The 14,649-nt window shown below is 39.5% G+C and overlaps 1 protein-coding gene across 7 annotated transcripts in view; it reads left to right on the top strand.

The window, feature by feature from the left end:
* The window catches only part of ntm (neurotrimin), a 217,095-nt gene extending 202,914 nt beyond the window's left edge, over positions 1-14,181 (top strand). For 3 of the 7 annotated variants that reach the window (XM_028983216.1, XM_028983214.1, XM_028983213.1), the window contains 6 exons: positions 8,287-8,418; positions 8,841-8,961; positions 10,228-10,379; positions 10,545-10,580; positions 13,073-13,150; positions 13,474-14,181. In XM_028983216.1, coding sequence (XP_028839049.1) covers positions 8,287-8,418; positions 8,841-8,961; positions 10,228-10,379; positions 10,545-10,580; positions 13,073-13,150; positions 13,474-13,574 — 620 coding nt within the window. In that variant the 3' untranslated portion in view covers positions 13,575-14,181. The remainder of the gene's footprint in view (positions 1-8,286; positions 8,419-8,840; positions 8,962-10,227; positions 10,380-10,544; positions 10,581-13,072; positions 13,151-13,473) is intronic. The other 4 variants (XM_028983215.1, XM_028983219.1, XM_028983217.1 and 1 more) reach the window with 4 other exon arrangements.
* Positions 14,182-14,649: the final 468 nt, after the last annotated feature.

The following is a 14,649-nucleotide window of genomic DNA, read 5'->3' as shown; positions in this document are numbered from 1 at the left end:
AGGATTATTTTATAAAAAAAACTTTGTTTTAAATAACCGTGTCCTGGTAATTACAGGTAATTGCATTGTGATAATTGACTCATTAACACACGAGTGTTTGCATGCGGGGAATCTGAATTAATTTAGAGCCGATTTACATCACCGGAAACGCTGTGCATAGAAAACTGTAATCACATTTCTGACTGTGCCGTTTTGCCTACCGCTTTTGGGAGGAGCTCATGACTTGGTCGGGCTTTCAGGGTGTGTTACAGAAACGACGAGACCCCCCTCCTGTCTATGGCGTGTTCTGCTTCACGTCAGTCCTTACAGCGGAGCAAACAATGATAAAAACTTGCATATAAACAAGTCAACAATTACTGTTCTCCCCCTCTCCCTTTGTGTACCGGGTCTTGGAATTGAAATGTTAATGTGACATGGCAGCAGCTGCACTGTTTCTAGAAGATAAGTGGAGAATGCTTTGATGGTCTTCCATTCATGGCAAGAGTGTTATTTCACAGTCCTTCAGTTGAGATCATCTGTAACTTTGACATCCAGGACCACCACATTGAGCTCTGCTGAGATTCCAATTAATGTTGTTTGTACTTTTTTACTATACTTAGAAAAATAATAATAAAAAAATGAAAAATGTATATATATATTTGTAGCAGTGTGGAGAAGTTTATAGATTTTGTTCACAGAATTAAAATTTAAAAAGCCAAAGGGATATATATTTTAAATTTTAATTCTGTGAACAAAATCTATAAACTTCTCCACACTGCTTCAAACACATTTGGGACATGCTCATTTTTTCTATCCTCCAAAAACCATTAAGCTCCTCATTAGCAGCCCTAGTTCTTGGTTCGTGGTTCTCTAGAACCACATAAGAGTTTATCCTAGTCCTGGCCACTCTCATCCCCAATTGTAGAATACGAGCCAATTCTCCAAATATTCATACAGCAAAAGACATCAAATGTGGAAATGAGATTTGAACATCTGCAAATAATATTCACCAGCCCTGATTAATTTGAACTTGTTTTTCACAGCACTACTGTGAACATCTTGGTCCTTTTCATGAATAATACATTTGTGACTTGGCTGACCTGGAAGTGCTTTTCTAAAGATCATCTTTCTGCTGTGTGCTCCATTTCAAGCAATACTTCATGAGTCTTTCCCCTTGGCACTTTCTCCATCCCTCTGCTTACTGTTCCTCAGTCACTCTGAAGACGTGAACCCTGGTTTCATCTGTAATTATGTTGGAAACTATGCTTATTAATTTAAATCTATAACTTGAGCTACATGCAAAGGTTCTTACCTTGTAAGTGTAAATACATATCTTAAGTCACAGTTAAGTTAGACAATGCTGACTTAGACATGTTCTATTATATACTAGCATTTTCCTATAAAGAGTTGTTTTAACATTTACATTTTTAGAGGTCAGGTTTAATTTTTTTTCCAGACCTGCACCACCACAAACTACAAACGGGGTTTAGTTGTGAGTCTAAAGTCAAAGGCATCCTCAGCATTTACAGCATTTACATCCAGAACGAGGAAGTAGCGTGCACAAGAGCTGTCAATCATCTATCTGTGTCTGGAAGAAGATGATCGGTGAGTAACAAGCCCTATGCTTAGCAGTGCTGGGCCCAGGACCAGTTTGAAAATAGTATCCTTTGCATCCTTTATGTAGAAGTTTGTCTACAAGTCTGCCTGTAGTTTCCTGCAGGTACCGGCACACTGCAGTTGACCTAGGATGAAGGGTACTTGGATCCTGCCTCAAACGTTTCCATGCAGTCTTCAGTGCATATCCTAGGGTGTAAACAGTCACTCGGCACTTCATTGTTGGTCATGCTTATGAGCGAAATTGAAGCGCATAGCTGCATTTTTTGTGTCACATTGAAAGCAGTAACCGGCACATTATTATTCCACAGCGGAATTGTAGTAAAAGTAGAAATCCCCCAATAAAACAATCCATTTTCTGAAATATTTTTTTTAAGCAACCTAAAAGTAGTCTGTTTTAATTTGACATGCTCCATGATCAAATAAAAGCTCTGACATGGTGCTTATGTTTATTTATCCCCCTAACAATCCCCGACTGGAAGCATCCATTGAAATTCATGAAGGGGATTTGTTCTTCCTTTAATCACAAGCTACAAACTGAGCGATTCAGGGAACTTGGAGGCATGTGGGCATTTGGCTTTAGGCGGGGGAAAGGAGCGGTAAACACCCTATTTATAGTTTCCCTTGAATTTGCCCAAAAAGAGTCAAACTGCTTAATTCTGTGAAGTTGTATTCCGTCTTTGGGTCTTAAATGGTGTGAATGCATTGAAAGCGGTGGGTGCAATTTTTTTTACTCAAATATTAAGCTTCCTTTCCAATACATAAATAACCAAGTAAATAAAAGAGGAGTTGGTGAAGACCTATGCTGAAACTGTTATTCCTTAATAGTCCTCATGTGCAGAACATTTGGAAAGGCCAAGTGATCCCTGCAGCAGGAGCCATATCTCCTTCCACAGTTCCTGCATTGAGAGCTTATTCCTTTTCCTCAAGGCAGACTTCTTCTTTCTTTTTTTTCTCCCTGCAGATGACAAAAATAAAGTGTGAAATAAATTTATATCCAGGGGTACGGAGTTTTGGAATAGACTGAACATTTGAAGATCCGTACTCCATGTGGCTTGTTGCATCGGGTTTCGTGTGTGCCGCTGGGTTGAGGCGGTGGGTAAAAATTTCCATATTAGTGCAGATTCTCCCCAGCAGTGTTAATGAAGGTAATGGGAACCCGATAGATGTGGATTAACCAGAATTGCAGTTGTTCTGAAGTGTGATTAGTGCCATTGACAGTCTGATTGTTAATCCAGAATGAGCTATTTACATTCATACTGTTAAAACACTAATTTTATCATTTAGCAATTATTTATTCAAATAGTATGTACTAATAAGTATAAATAAGAATAAAATGTACTTATTCTAGTTAAATGAAACATGAACATATTCATCTAATTGCAAATAGAACACTGAGTAGATCCACCTTATTAGAAGCGGTGAAGGCCAGTCTTTTGCCACTATCCAGTATGCCCTGTTCCATAGCACATGGGCTTTTCCTGAAGAGGATTTCCCCACATATTTAGTTTTTTTTTGTGGTATTTTTACATTCATGACTGTTTTGTTCTCATTCAAAAGCCACTTCATGAGATGCTCATTAACATGATTGAATGATGATAATAATATGCCTACAGGACTGCTGGAAATTGTCCAACTTGGTCAAGAAAAGCCAGGGGTGGCAGTAGGCTAGTGTGTAACACACAAACCTATAAAGCAGAAAACCACAGAAAGCCACAGGTTCAAACCCCACTTACTGTCACTGTGTACCTGAGTAAGACACTTAACCCTGAGTTGTTCCAGGGGGACTGTCCCTGTAACTACTGATTGTAAGTAGCTCTTTGTAAGGGTGTCTGCAAAATATCCTAAATGTAAAATGTAAGACAAGAGTGTCCCATTTTTGCCTTGTTTGTTATATTTTATGTTTATTCATAACCTGATGTGTGATATTTCATAATCCTGTGTCTTCAATTTAATGTAAAACATAAATAAGATATACAATTTACATTTACAGCATTTATCAGACGGCCCTATCCAGAGCAACTTTGGGTTAAGTGTTTTGCTCAGGGACACAATGGTAGTAAGTTGGATTTGAACCTGGGTCTTCTGGTTCATAGGCGAGTGTGTTACCCACTAGGCTACTACTCTAACCGTATATATATATCATATGATGTCATGTACACTTTATCAGGCATTAACATGCATGGGAAGCACAAACCTATAACAGCAACACACTGCTTTCCAAGTGTTAAAAGAGGAAAATGTCTCTATATGGAATGTCTGCACCTCGTCGATAGTGACAGGGTTTGTATTGTCACATTAAGGTCTATGTGGTCTTCATATGAAAGATATTTTAGATTCAAAATAGTGGGTTTTTTTTTGTTTTTTTTACCCTATAGATCAGAGCTCTCAGAGTCTATGATCTAAGCAAAAAAGGGGGTAAAGGGATGTTTTATTCACTGCCTGTTCATGTGTAAATGCTGCATTTGATTCGGACTGAAGAGAGATCCTCGCTGTGGTCCAGCTTTTAATAATTCATCTCTGGGATCTGGTATGAAATATGTAAATATGGCCTCTGGCTCTGCGTACAGTGTTTACCAATAATAATGAGCCACAGTGCTTTCCATGTTCGTGACAGTCGAGAAGTCTCCAGGATGCCGCAGGGACGGTCCATTACCAATTTAAGACCCTTAAGCTGTGTAGAACCACAGGGAATTTCACAATCGGTGACAAAATAGTGAAGCTGTTGCCGCTGGCACAATCTTCGAAACTGATGAAGGATTAAAGGAACGCGGTGTTCGTGGCTGTATAAATTATTATCTACGATTAATTCATACCTTAGAACCTTAGAACCAGTGTCTGTCTTTGCTAACAAAGACATTTAAGATATCAGGCACATTTAAGATATCAGGCGTTTAAGATATCAGGCACATATATTGATGTAAAGCTCAGTAAAATGAGTTTGAAGCAAAAATTTTAACTATTTTAAATGATTATTTATGATTATTATCATTTAATTTATTATATCTATCTATATTTTTTATTTATTATATACTCGTCCTATTTCTGACTTGTAAAACTTCTAAAAGGTCTAGTAATATCATCAGTAACTGTTGTGCTTTCCTTGTCTCATTAAGTTCATATAAAATGACTTGATGGGTCAAATGAAAGTGAGGCTGTCAACACACATTATCTCAGCTGACAAGAATTCCGATATGTGAGAAAAGCCTCTTAAAATAATAGGTTCCTAAAGCTATGTGCGTGTTGTTTATGTGAAAGTTACTATTCTGTTATATTGCAAAGTCACTTGCAATTTTAGTGCAATTTAAAACTAAGCATGCATGAATAAAAATTGCAGTTTTTGATTCATTATAAGATAGTATAATTACATCGATACAGCAATAATCCATTGCTCTTTTACCATAGTTTATATTATAGGACCACTTGCCTAAAGTGTCTCAAGTGGACATTTGGATTTTACAAACTGTCACATTAATAGGTAAGATAATCAAGTATTTGAGCTTCCAGGGTAAGAAAATAGACCAGTGTGTGTTTGTTAAAATTAGTACATATTTGATATGTGTCTAAATACATATTTATTATCCTAGGTCCTTGCACAGATAAAATCAAGTGAATGTGCGTGTGTGTCCTCGTCTGCATGACACTTTGAGCTGCCCTCTGGGTTGATACACTCCTCGTGCCCTTGCCTGTTCTCCCGGTTTCTCACATCAATATCTTTGCCAGAAACATACCAGCAGCACGGCTCTGCCGGCCCTCCGCGGAGTGAGTGAGCGGAGCCCACGCTTGATGTGTGATGGTGTGCCCCCACTTGAGAGTGTCCACCTTCACCTCGCCATACTGTGGGCTGCGCCATGAGTCACTGATTTTATTTCCAGATTCCGGTAATTTTGGCGAAATGGCAATTTGACAGACTTGTAGGGTCATGGGGCTGCTTGAAAAGTGAGTGGAACAGCGATGCAGCAGCAAATGGGGCATTTACAGGGTCATACTCAACCAATTAACAGAATTATTCTGAGTTATAGCCTATAACTATACAGCAGTAAATATCTCCAGTATGTGCATCCAGCTTGCTTCTAGCATTAATTTCACACCTTGCACAGAATTTATTTTTTGCTGAATTTATGACAGTTGATTTATTCATGTTTTTTTTTTTGTCCTTGCTGTGAGTGATAGTTTGTTGCAGTGGACCTTGCACAGAGCAAGCCCTTCTCTGCCAGCTTCACAGCACAAAATGCGGTTGTCCAGCTGATGCCTTCAAGCAAATGAACTTTCCTAGGTGGCAAATACAATAGGTGACTGGCATACAAAAGCAGCCAGTGTTATTCGCAGGATAATGGCAGCGCTGCTGCGTCCTTTCATGATTCCAACACCGTGACGTGATCCATCATGGCAGCCGTAAAATGCAGGGAATATTGATGCATTATGAGTGTAGAACTTGTGATGATTCTGCTGTTGACGGCATTTCTCGATACACCTGATGCCACAGCTCTGTGTTATTGTCTAATATGCTGCATAAAGCACTCAGTCAGTCGTGTCATTTAAAAATGTCATTATCATAACCTGTCTTTTGAACTAGCATTAGATCTCCAATATGATATTTGCTTTGACGCACAACAACAGCTTTTATAAGAAACCATCAGTGTTTGGCAAATAAAATGTACCTCTTACCATAAGAATGACAAAATGGATTGTGATCAAATTTATGAATATAGAAATAGCATGTAAATCGCACATAAACAATATCATACCACAAAGGAGAGGAATCCTTTCACTGACAATATTTGACCATTTAAAATCCAGTAAACTTACCTTATTGAACCACAGCTGCCTAAATGTCATTGGACACCAAATCATTGTTCATAAGACATTTTTATCAATTCCTTAAATGGGTAAACAGTGGTAGATTAAGGTTTTAATCCAACATAAACGACATCCTGTTTTAACTTCTCTAGAAAGACCTCATGTAAAATTTGGGCTATTTAGACATGATTCCTTAACTATTAGTTGTTAGTAAAGAGAACCCATTACCTACTGCTGCCATTAGTGCCGGATTTTACCGTTTTGGATGTCTTGAGGTACTGTCATGAACCAGTGAGCATACAAGCTATTATAACCCTTGATGGCACTTCACATGTAGCAGTGGAATTAGTGGTGACATTAACGGTGAAAGTTTGCGGTGCCGAGGGCTTTGAGCTCCCCTAGACGTTCCTCAGGTAAGTAAAGCTTCCTCATTAGCTGCTCCTCCCAGGTGTGAGTCTTTCCAAAACCCACTATAGTGAATAGATGTGCATTGTATTAGTGTCACTGCCAGCGCCTGGGAATTTGCTCTCTTATATTATATATTTCATTTTTCATGTCAGCCATGTATGCACCTTGAAGTTTAGCACCTCACAAGACGCAAATAGAAAGGATAATTTCCCACCGTCCCCTGAGCCAAACATGAACATTTGAGATTTTCAACTTCCAAGCCGTTGGCATATGCATGGCTGAAACATCAAAGTTGTAGACCACTGACAGACTCACAAAGTAAAGATGAACCCATCTGCTCGGTCCTAATTATTCCCAAGTGTATAGCGGCTATGCGCCTGTCCCCCCAAACACAGATCTACATATTTTATTGTATTACAGCACGGAATCAAAATCACATTAATTAGACGCTCTTTATCTTGGTCAGTGTGGGGAGTAAGTGTGGATTTCATGCAGATGTTTTCGATTAATTGAAGAAACCATCAAATTTTTCCCCATTCCATTTAGCTTTTCTTGTTATAAGGAGCTGAAAAAAAAAGATATTTCTGTACAGTATTCAAATTCTCATGTTAATTTTTTTAAAAGATTCACTTTAGGCCTGGACAGTCTGCCATGTACCACCACCATTGTATTTATTTATTTTAGATTTTTATTTCTATTTTCAGTCACAATCGAAGTCTGGGATAATGTACACTGTTGTGTCACAAAAAAAAGAAAATGAAATGATGAAAAAAGAAAAGCATGTGCGCCTGCCAGTCTTTGATTGTCGTGAATTGAATATTACTGTCCCGGACAGATTTGTCAGGGATAAGGATGGGTGCTTCGGATTTGACTGGTGGCTTCCTCTGCTTTTGAGGACGCCGTGTTTTTTTTTTAGCCAGATTCGCCGCTGTGCTACATTCCCAGCATTTCATTACAATGGGCTTAAAGACTCTCCAGGGGAATGTTTGACGTCTTCTATTTTTTTCCCCACTCATCCTCATTTTTTATTTTTTTTTGTCCTATATTTCTCCTTCTGTGTCTTTATGTTGTAATTTCATTCATTTGAGAGAGCAGTGACCTTCCGAAGACAGGTGTTTTTAATATCAAATTATACACGGCGCTCAATCAAATAATGGCACTTTTTTCTAAATGCCTTTTGTCGGAAAAATAAATGACATGCCACCACGGTTAAAATCGTTATTAAAAGTTATTTCTAAAAAAAAAAAAAAAAATGTGTATCCTAACTTTGCATTTGCATGCGTCAACAGCTCCCCTGAGAACGTACAGTTACAGGGCGAGGGTTACCGTATTACAGAACAGCAGAATGACAGGACGTGCAGAAACCCGACTTATCTGCCGCCCACCCACCGATGGGAGCGCGTCACTAAAGCCCGCTACCACAAGGTGACCCCTGAAGCGTAAGTGGATTTTTGTGTAATTGCATTTACCCCTCTGTCCCAACAGGCCACGGTCTTTCGTCCGACGACGAGTACCTGGAGATCCCGGCCATCACGAGACAGCGGGCGGGAATGTACGAATGCACCGCGGTCAACGAGGTGTCCACAGACGTCCAGACGGTGGAATTAACAGTCAACTGTAAGCGTTGAGTCATTTACCCCAAACCTCCGCAGCCGTCTGTCTCGGCGCTCTGCAGAAACAGCTTTATTATTCTGAACGCTGCCAACAGACAGGCTCCATACGCTAAAACGCTGCAGGGCTTTATTCTTCTCCTTATGTTACCATTATTGTTACCATGTGCTTATGTTACGCTACCACAAGGTTTAACGTGTGACTACAGTTCGCATTTGCATATTTAATTCTGTATTTGCTAAGCGTGCATTTGTTGTAATAATTCTTTAATAATTTTAGGAATTTTGTATGAAGCCCTTCACCCGCAGTAATCAAAATACGGAACACGTTCACACAATGCATGCAGCAGAGATATTTCTGTTTGCGATTCCCCACGGAGGCCCTCTCTCAGATAACATGTAAGCATGGTGCGCTCCTCCTGTGTGCAGATGCTCCGAGTGTGGTGGAGGGGAAAGACGTCGGTGTTACTCTGGGTCAGAGAGGGGTCCTGCAGTGCGAGGCAGATGCAGTGCCACAGGCAGACTTTGAGTGGTACAGAGATGACAGAAGGTAAGAGGACAGCATGGTGGCCTGATTCTTCCAAAACTGAGTACCAGCCACGTCTGATGGGTTTTATTAAATTAAGACACACACACAATCTTCTGGTGGGGCACACAGGTTAGCATGGGCTGTGTTCTCGGCATTGCCTATTTTCAACACAGAGTAAAATCCCTCTCAATCTGGCAACACTGAGCACAAGATCTTGACTCCTCTAATTACCCCCAGTTTCTGTCCTCATAATAAAACTTGACAGATATAGAAAAATACAATGATAATTATCTTGGGCCCATGTCCACATATTTGATTATCCGGACATTTTTATATATTTTAGTTGGTGCAACATCTCAGCTTTAAATTGAAACTCCTAGATCAGGGGTCATTAGCCCTCTTCCTGGAGGGCACTTATCCTGCATGCTTGTGGGTTTGCTCTTTGCTCATTATCAGCCAGCTCTTGAGATGAATTGGGTGTGGTAGAACATGGAAAGATCTAAACCATGCAGGGCTGCAGCCCTACATGACAAGGATTGGTGTGTATAGGAGACTGTTTTAGTTTTATAACATAGCATATAGTTCACAATTCTGAATGTACCAATTAAGAGTCGTGTTAAGTAGAATTAAGATGACTTAGCCCTTGGCAAATTAAATGAAACTCTTAAAATAACAATTACAGCTCTTGCAGGGGGAAAATTGCTGTGTGGATTGTAATAGCCCAGGGTAACAAACTCACCAATGACCCAGACAACCACAAAGTAACAGGGTCAAACTCTGCCGAGCAAGACATTTAACCCTTTATTTTGCACAGGGGACTTGAAACTACAGATTGTAGTTAACTCTGCAGTATAAATGATCATTATCAACAGGGCATGAGCATGCCTGACTGGTTTATGAATCTGAATGTCATGTCGTCAGCATCACCATAAAAATATTTTCAGTCAAGAGATTCGGATCAGGTAGAAGAGCGCTTCACTAAAACGTAAGTATCAGTTAGTGAACTGTGGACCTTCATAAAAAAAAGAAATTTGCTGTACATTATTCGTATTTTAGAATCAGTGCTTTGTCAAATCTTTGTTCACACACTCTGGGTCTTTTAAAAATGGACCTAAGCCCACGAAGGAAAATGCAGCGCAAAGCAGGACTCATCACTTTGATGTATTTTTCCCCCTCTTTCCAGGAATGTTGATGTTGTCAGAAATTAAACCATTTTCAAAGAGGCTCTGATGATGTGAGGGACACATCTGATGATTCAACTTCTTCCATTTGCTGACTCCTCTGCAGGATCTTCAACGGCTTTGATGGTATTGAGATTGAGGACGATGGAGCCCTTTCAAAGCTGACATTTTTCAACGTGTCAGAGGCGGACTACGGCAACTATACCTGCGTTGCCATCAACAAACTTGGTGCCGCAAACACGAGCATCGTGCTGTATGGTGAGTCCAGCACGTGCTAAATGCTGACAGCTGCAGGGAATGTACTCTTCTTTTTTAGCCATTACAACTTGATCATTCTTTTTTTTAATGATTTGTATTATTCCTTGTTTGTGCGGTTAATATTCAATTGATTTTAGCTATGTTCTCTTTGTTCTTCTGGTGTAGAAATTATTGAGCCCACTAGCTCAACACTATTGCAAGGTTAGTACTGCGCATGAGCTCGGTGTTCCACTCAACCCACTGCTCAGTGGATTTTTTTTTCTGCATGCCTAATAAACATAACCATTTTCATACTAACCACAAAGTGACATGACGCAGACATCACGGGTGTCACCACATGGAGCCATTTCCTCAACATGAAGTGTGCAGATAATAGCCTGGTGCTACCAGAAGTGATTGTCATATTGCAAATGGACGGTTGGCACTTCTTAATATGAAGTTCATGGGCCTAAAATTTCATTCTGAAATGGCAATTTAGCGCCGTGAGTGACGTCTTAAGTGGCTACAGGAGTCACTGTTTCCTGCTTCTTTTTGGGGTGGGGTGGGGGGTTCTTTGTGGAAAATGACGAATGCCACTTCATCTCTGTTTTTTTTTTCTGTTCCTTCTCCCAAAACCCTCACCTGGCATGGCTTCATTTCTAATCATGCATGCCCTCATCGTTTGTGTGTAAGTACCTGTCCTGAGCTGACTGTGTTTTGTGTGTTGTGAATAGTTTGTAATGGTTTCTGAAGAGACTTACTGTTAAATAATGCAAATGTTTTAAAGGCAAGATGGAGTTCTAGGGGCAATTTGCAGTAATTTAATAGGGTGCAAATTTATTAAATTGGGAAAGTCTGCTACATTATTTTTTTATTCATGTTAATACACCACAGGCCAAAATTTTGGGCCCAGCTTTTTTAAACAAATAAATGATAAACTGCTTTTTCAAAAACAAATATAACTGACTGGTTTTCAGTATTTGAACAACCAGAACATTGGGGCTGAATAATCTGTTATTATCAAGTAAGTTTAATGCATAGATATTTACACAAATGTAATCTGTGCTAGTGATAAAGGCATGACGTGGTGACTTTAACATCAATTCAATCGCACTTACAGTGCATGTTGTTTCATTACATTTCAACAACCAGACACAAAATATTGCTTTCTTGAAATGACATTTTGAAAGAACAACTTATGATAAAATGAATACAGTATATATGTACATCAAGGTTGGGACTAAACGTCTGGAAGCTGCTGAGGCGACTCTATCATTATCTAGCATATCGTCCAGCGATCTGCAGCATGCGCGTAAGACATTAAAGCATCTGAGCAGCTGACCTCTCCACTCACAGTCATGCCTTTATATGAAACAATCTGGACTGTCAGACTGATGCTCCTGTATCGATTCGTTCTACTAGCACACCGTCAGATGCAGTTAGAACCAGTTGAACCGAACTATTGAAACACATTAAGCTACAGTTTTATAGAGTTTTTTTTATAGAGGGAAAAAAGAAAAAATAAGCACGTCTTCATGCTTTAACTGTATCCTCGGCACAAGTTGATTAATTGCTTTGATTTCGATTGTGAGAAGCTGTTATTATTCTAATTATCCTGGTGCGGAACTTTGAATAATCGAGTGTGGCAACATAATTGGATGGTTGTCCCAAAAGAAAGGGTTTTGAACGTCACCAAAAAAATCCTTGGGAAATTAAGTCACTCTGTAATACCCATCAAAAAAAATAAAAAATTAAAATCACAGGCACGGCCCATATAAGCCATGATCTATTTATTACGAACGGGATTCATTTCAGCAGAGCCTAGAGAAGAGTGGAGCAGACGTTTCTTTATTCTGTCTACAAAGCTAATTAAACTAGTTTTAATTCAACCTTTGCCTTTGAAAATTATCTATTTAACACTGAAGGAGCCCCTAACAAATTTTCTGGTTACGCACATTGATGTAACTACTTTCAAATGTACAAAAAAAAAAAAAAACACATTAACAAGTGATACATGCAATAAATTGTAACACTGATCTTAAATATCATAGTATGTAGTATGTAGTAACTTATTGAGATTACATTTTATTTTATATAAATGTCACCAAGGCCCAATTAATTAATATGCTGATTTAGAATTTTGCATTAATTAGCATTACTTATGTGCCCATGTTGATTAATAATCTGATATATGTATAGTCACCATAGTTACTATTGTCACCCACATGCAGGGACACCTGCAGCCTTTGAGCTTATTTACGACACGCTGCGTCTAAGGTCGAGCGAGAATGGCTTTTCGTACTCTGCAATAATGATAATGGTCGAAGGGTCAATGGGGTCTAACAGGCCCGAGAGGAGCGCAACAGCTGCTCGGATGCTGCAGATTTTACTTTAGCGGTCATCGGTGGCGCTGGACCGTTTCTAGTCCACGAATGATCTGTTTCCAGCCGCATGGCCATGTCTGACAAACTGTGACGTCTCAATTGACTCTAATGGGTAAACAGAGCGCCGAGAACAACAGATAATCTAGTTTGAATTGGTCGCCTAATGGCACCAGTAGGCATTTATCCAAAGGTGGTTTGTCTGCTGACTCAATTTCTCACATCATTTGCTTGTGAGATGCAGCTCAGTATCATGTGTTTTTTTTTCTCTTCTTCTTCTTCTTCCTCTCTTCTCCATATTAAGTGCCTTCTTTCGTACAATCTCTTTTTTAGTGGATACAGCGTCTGTGTTAGAAATGACTTCATCAGTTTTAGAAAAGGCAGCGTCTGAAACATACGCGATATTGGAAGGTTTGTAACGACCAATTTAAAACTATTATCCTGCCGGACTAATCATTAAAAAAACGTGATTGACAGAAAGCAGTGGAATGCTAACCGAGTAGATTTTAACATTACTCACAATGAGTGTAGAAAGCTCCAAGGCCAGAATCCCTGCTGATTTGTCTGCCACTGACCCCTGCGCTCCCCAGACAATTACACCGCAGAACTAACATGGAGAGGATAATAATGACTGATCACAGGTCAGATTAATTGCAAGCTGGTGTAAGACTGCAGGGAGGGCTTGAAGAGGCCTTGAAATCCCCGCCAATATAAACGATTTTCCTCTCTGGCAGGACCCGGAGCAGTGCAGGATGGGAACAGTGCCACGACAGGAACCCACACACCGGCCTGTCTACTCCTCATGGTTGCTCTCCAGCTCCTCATGAGGTTTTGATGCCAAAGGGGGGGCATCAGTTATCTTCTGAAGGGAGGGGGTGGGGGCGGTCGCCGTCCGCGGTGATCAGGGTTTTACTCAATCGAGCTATTTTGTGGCTAAATGTTTCAGTTCGCGTTCTAACGGCATGTGACAACAAGGTAACTCAATTGAATTGACCCTCCTCATTTCAGATGGGCAGTTTTGCCGCCAAATGCCATTAAGTTCTAATGGCAATTGACTGCAAGACGGCCCGTTGGAATTGGACCCCTGGACACACAAACTGCTACCCAGAGTGCACTGGCTTCCCATATTCTGACATCTGAAATAATATACAGGAATATTTCTTAGGGTTTGTTTGGGTTTGTTATGTAACTATGCCGTCTTTTTCCCCCCCGCAATGCTCTATAACCCTTTTTATGTGTTGATTTGTATGCTTTACAACTAAAGGTTAAATAGCGCCGACTCTTAAACTGTGTGCGGTGTAAAGAGTGAACAAGTACTAAAGTCAAGTGTGTTCAAGACAGAATGAAAATACTCACGTTTTTTTGCTTGTCTTTGTATCAAACAACGTCTAAGTTGTAAAATTCTAAAATTATAATTTTTATCAAAAAAAAAAAAAAAAAAACATCCAAACAAAAAAACAGAAATTGGTTCATTTGGTTGAACTGAGTCCTAGACTGAAGGGAAATTAAACTGAGCCTCAAGCCCATTCACTTCCCTACTGGCAGGTTTTCAAATTGTGAATTTTTAAGTTGATCGTGCTAATCTCTATTTTTTAGTACTGAATACTTTTTTTTTTATTTGTAATTGTTAGGAATGTGATGTCAGTCCTCTGTCTGCCCTGGAATAATAATATTAACAGACACTGAGGCTATGTAGACGTGTGAAGATGTTGCAGTGAAAACTGATCTTTCTACATAAAAAGGGAGAAACAATCCATTTTGTTGGCTGAGTATGATTGACTTTTTTTTTCTTGTAATTTATTGCAAGAGTTTTTTAAGTCTTTCTTTTTCAAATGTATAAAGATAGAATGTACACACACACAGAGAGAGAGAGAGAGAGAGAGAGAGAGAAACTTTCTAAGAAGCCCCCA

This window comes from Denticeps clupeoides, chromosome 6 (assembly GCF_900700375.1).
Source record: "Denticeps clupeoides chromosome 6, fDenClu1.1, whole genome shotgun sequence".
In the NCBI taxonomy this organism is placed as follows: domain Eukaryota; kingdom Metazoa; phylum Chordata; class Actinopteri; order Clupeiformes; family Denticipitidae; genus Denticeps; species Denticeps clupeoides.
This window is presented reverse-complemented; position numbering and strand designations above follow the sequence as displayed.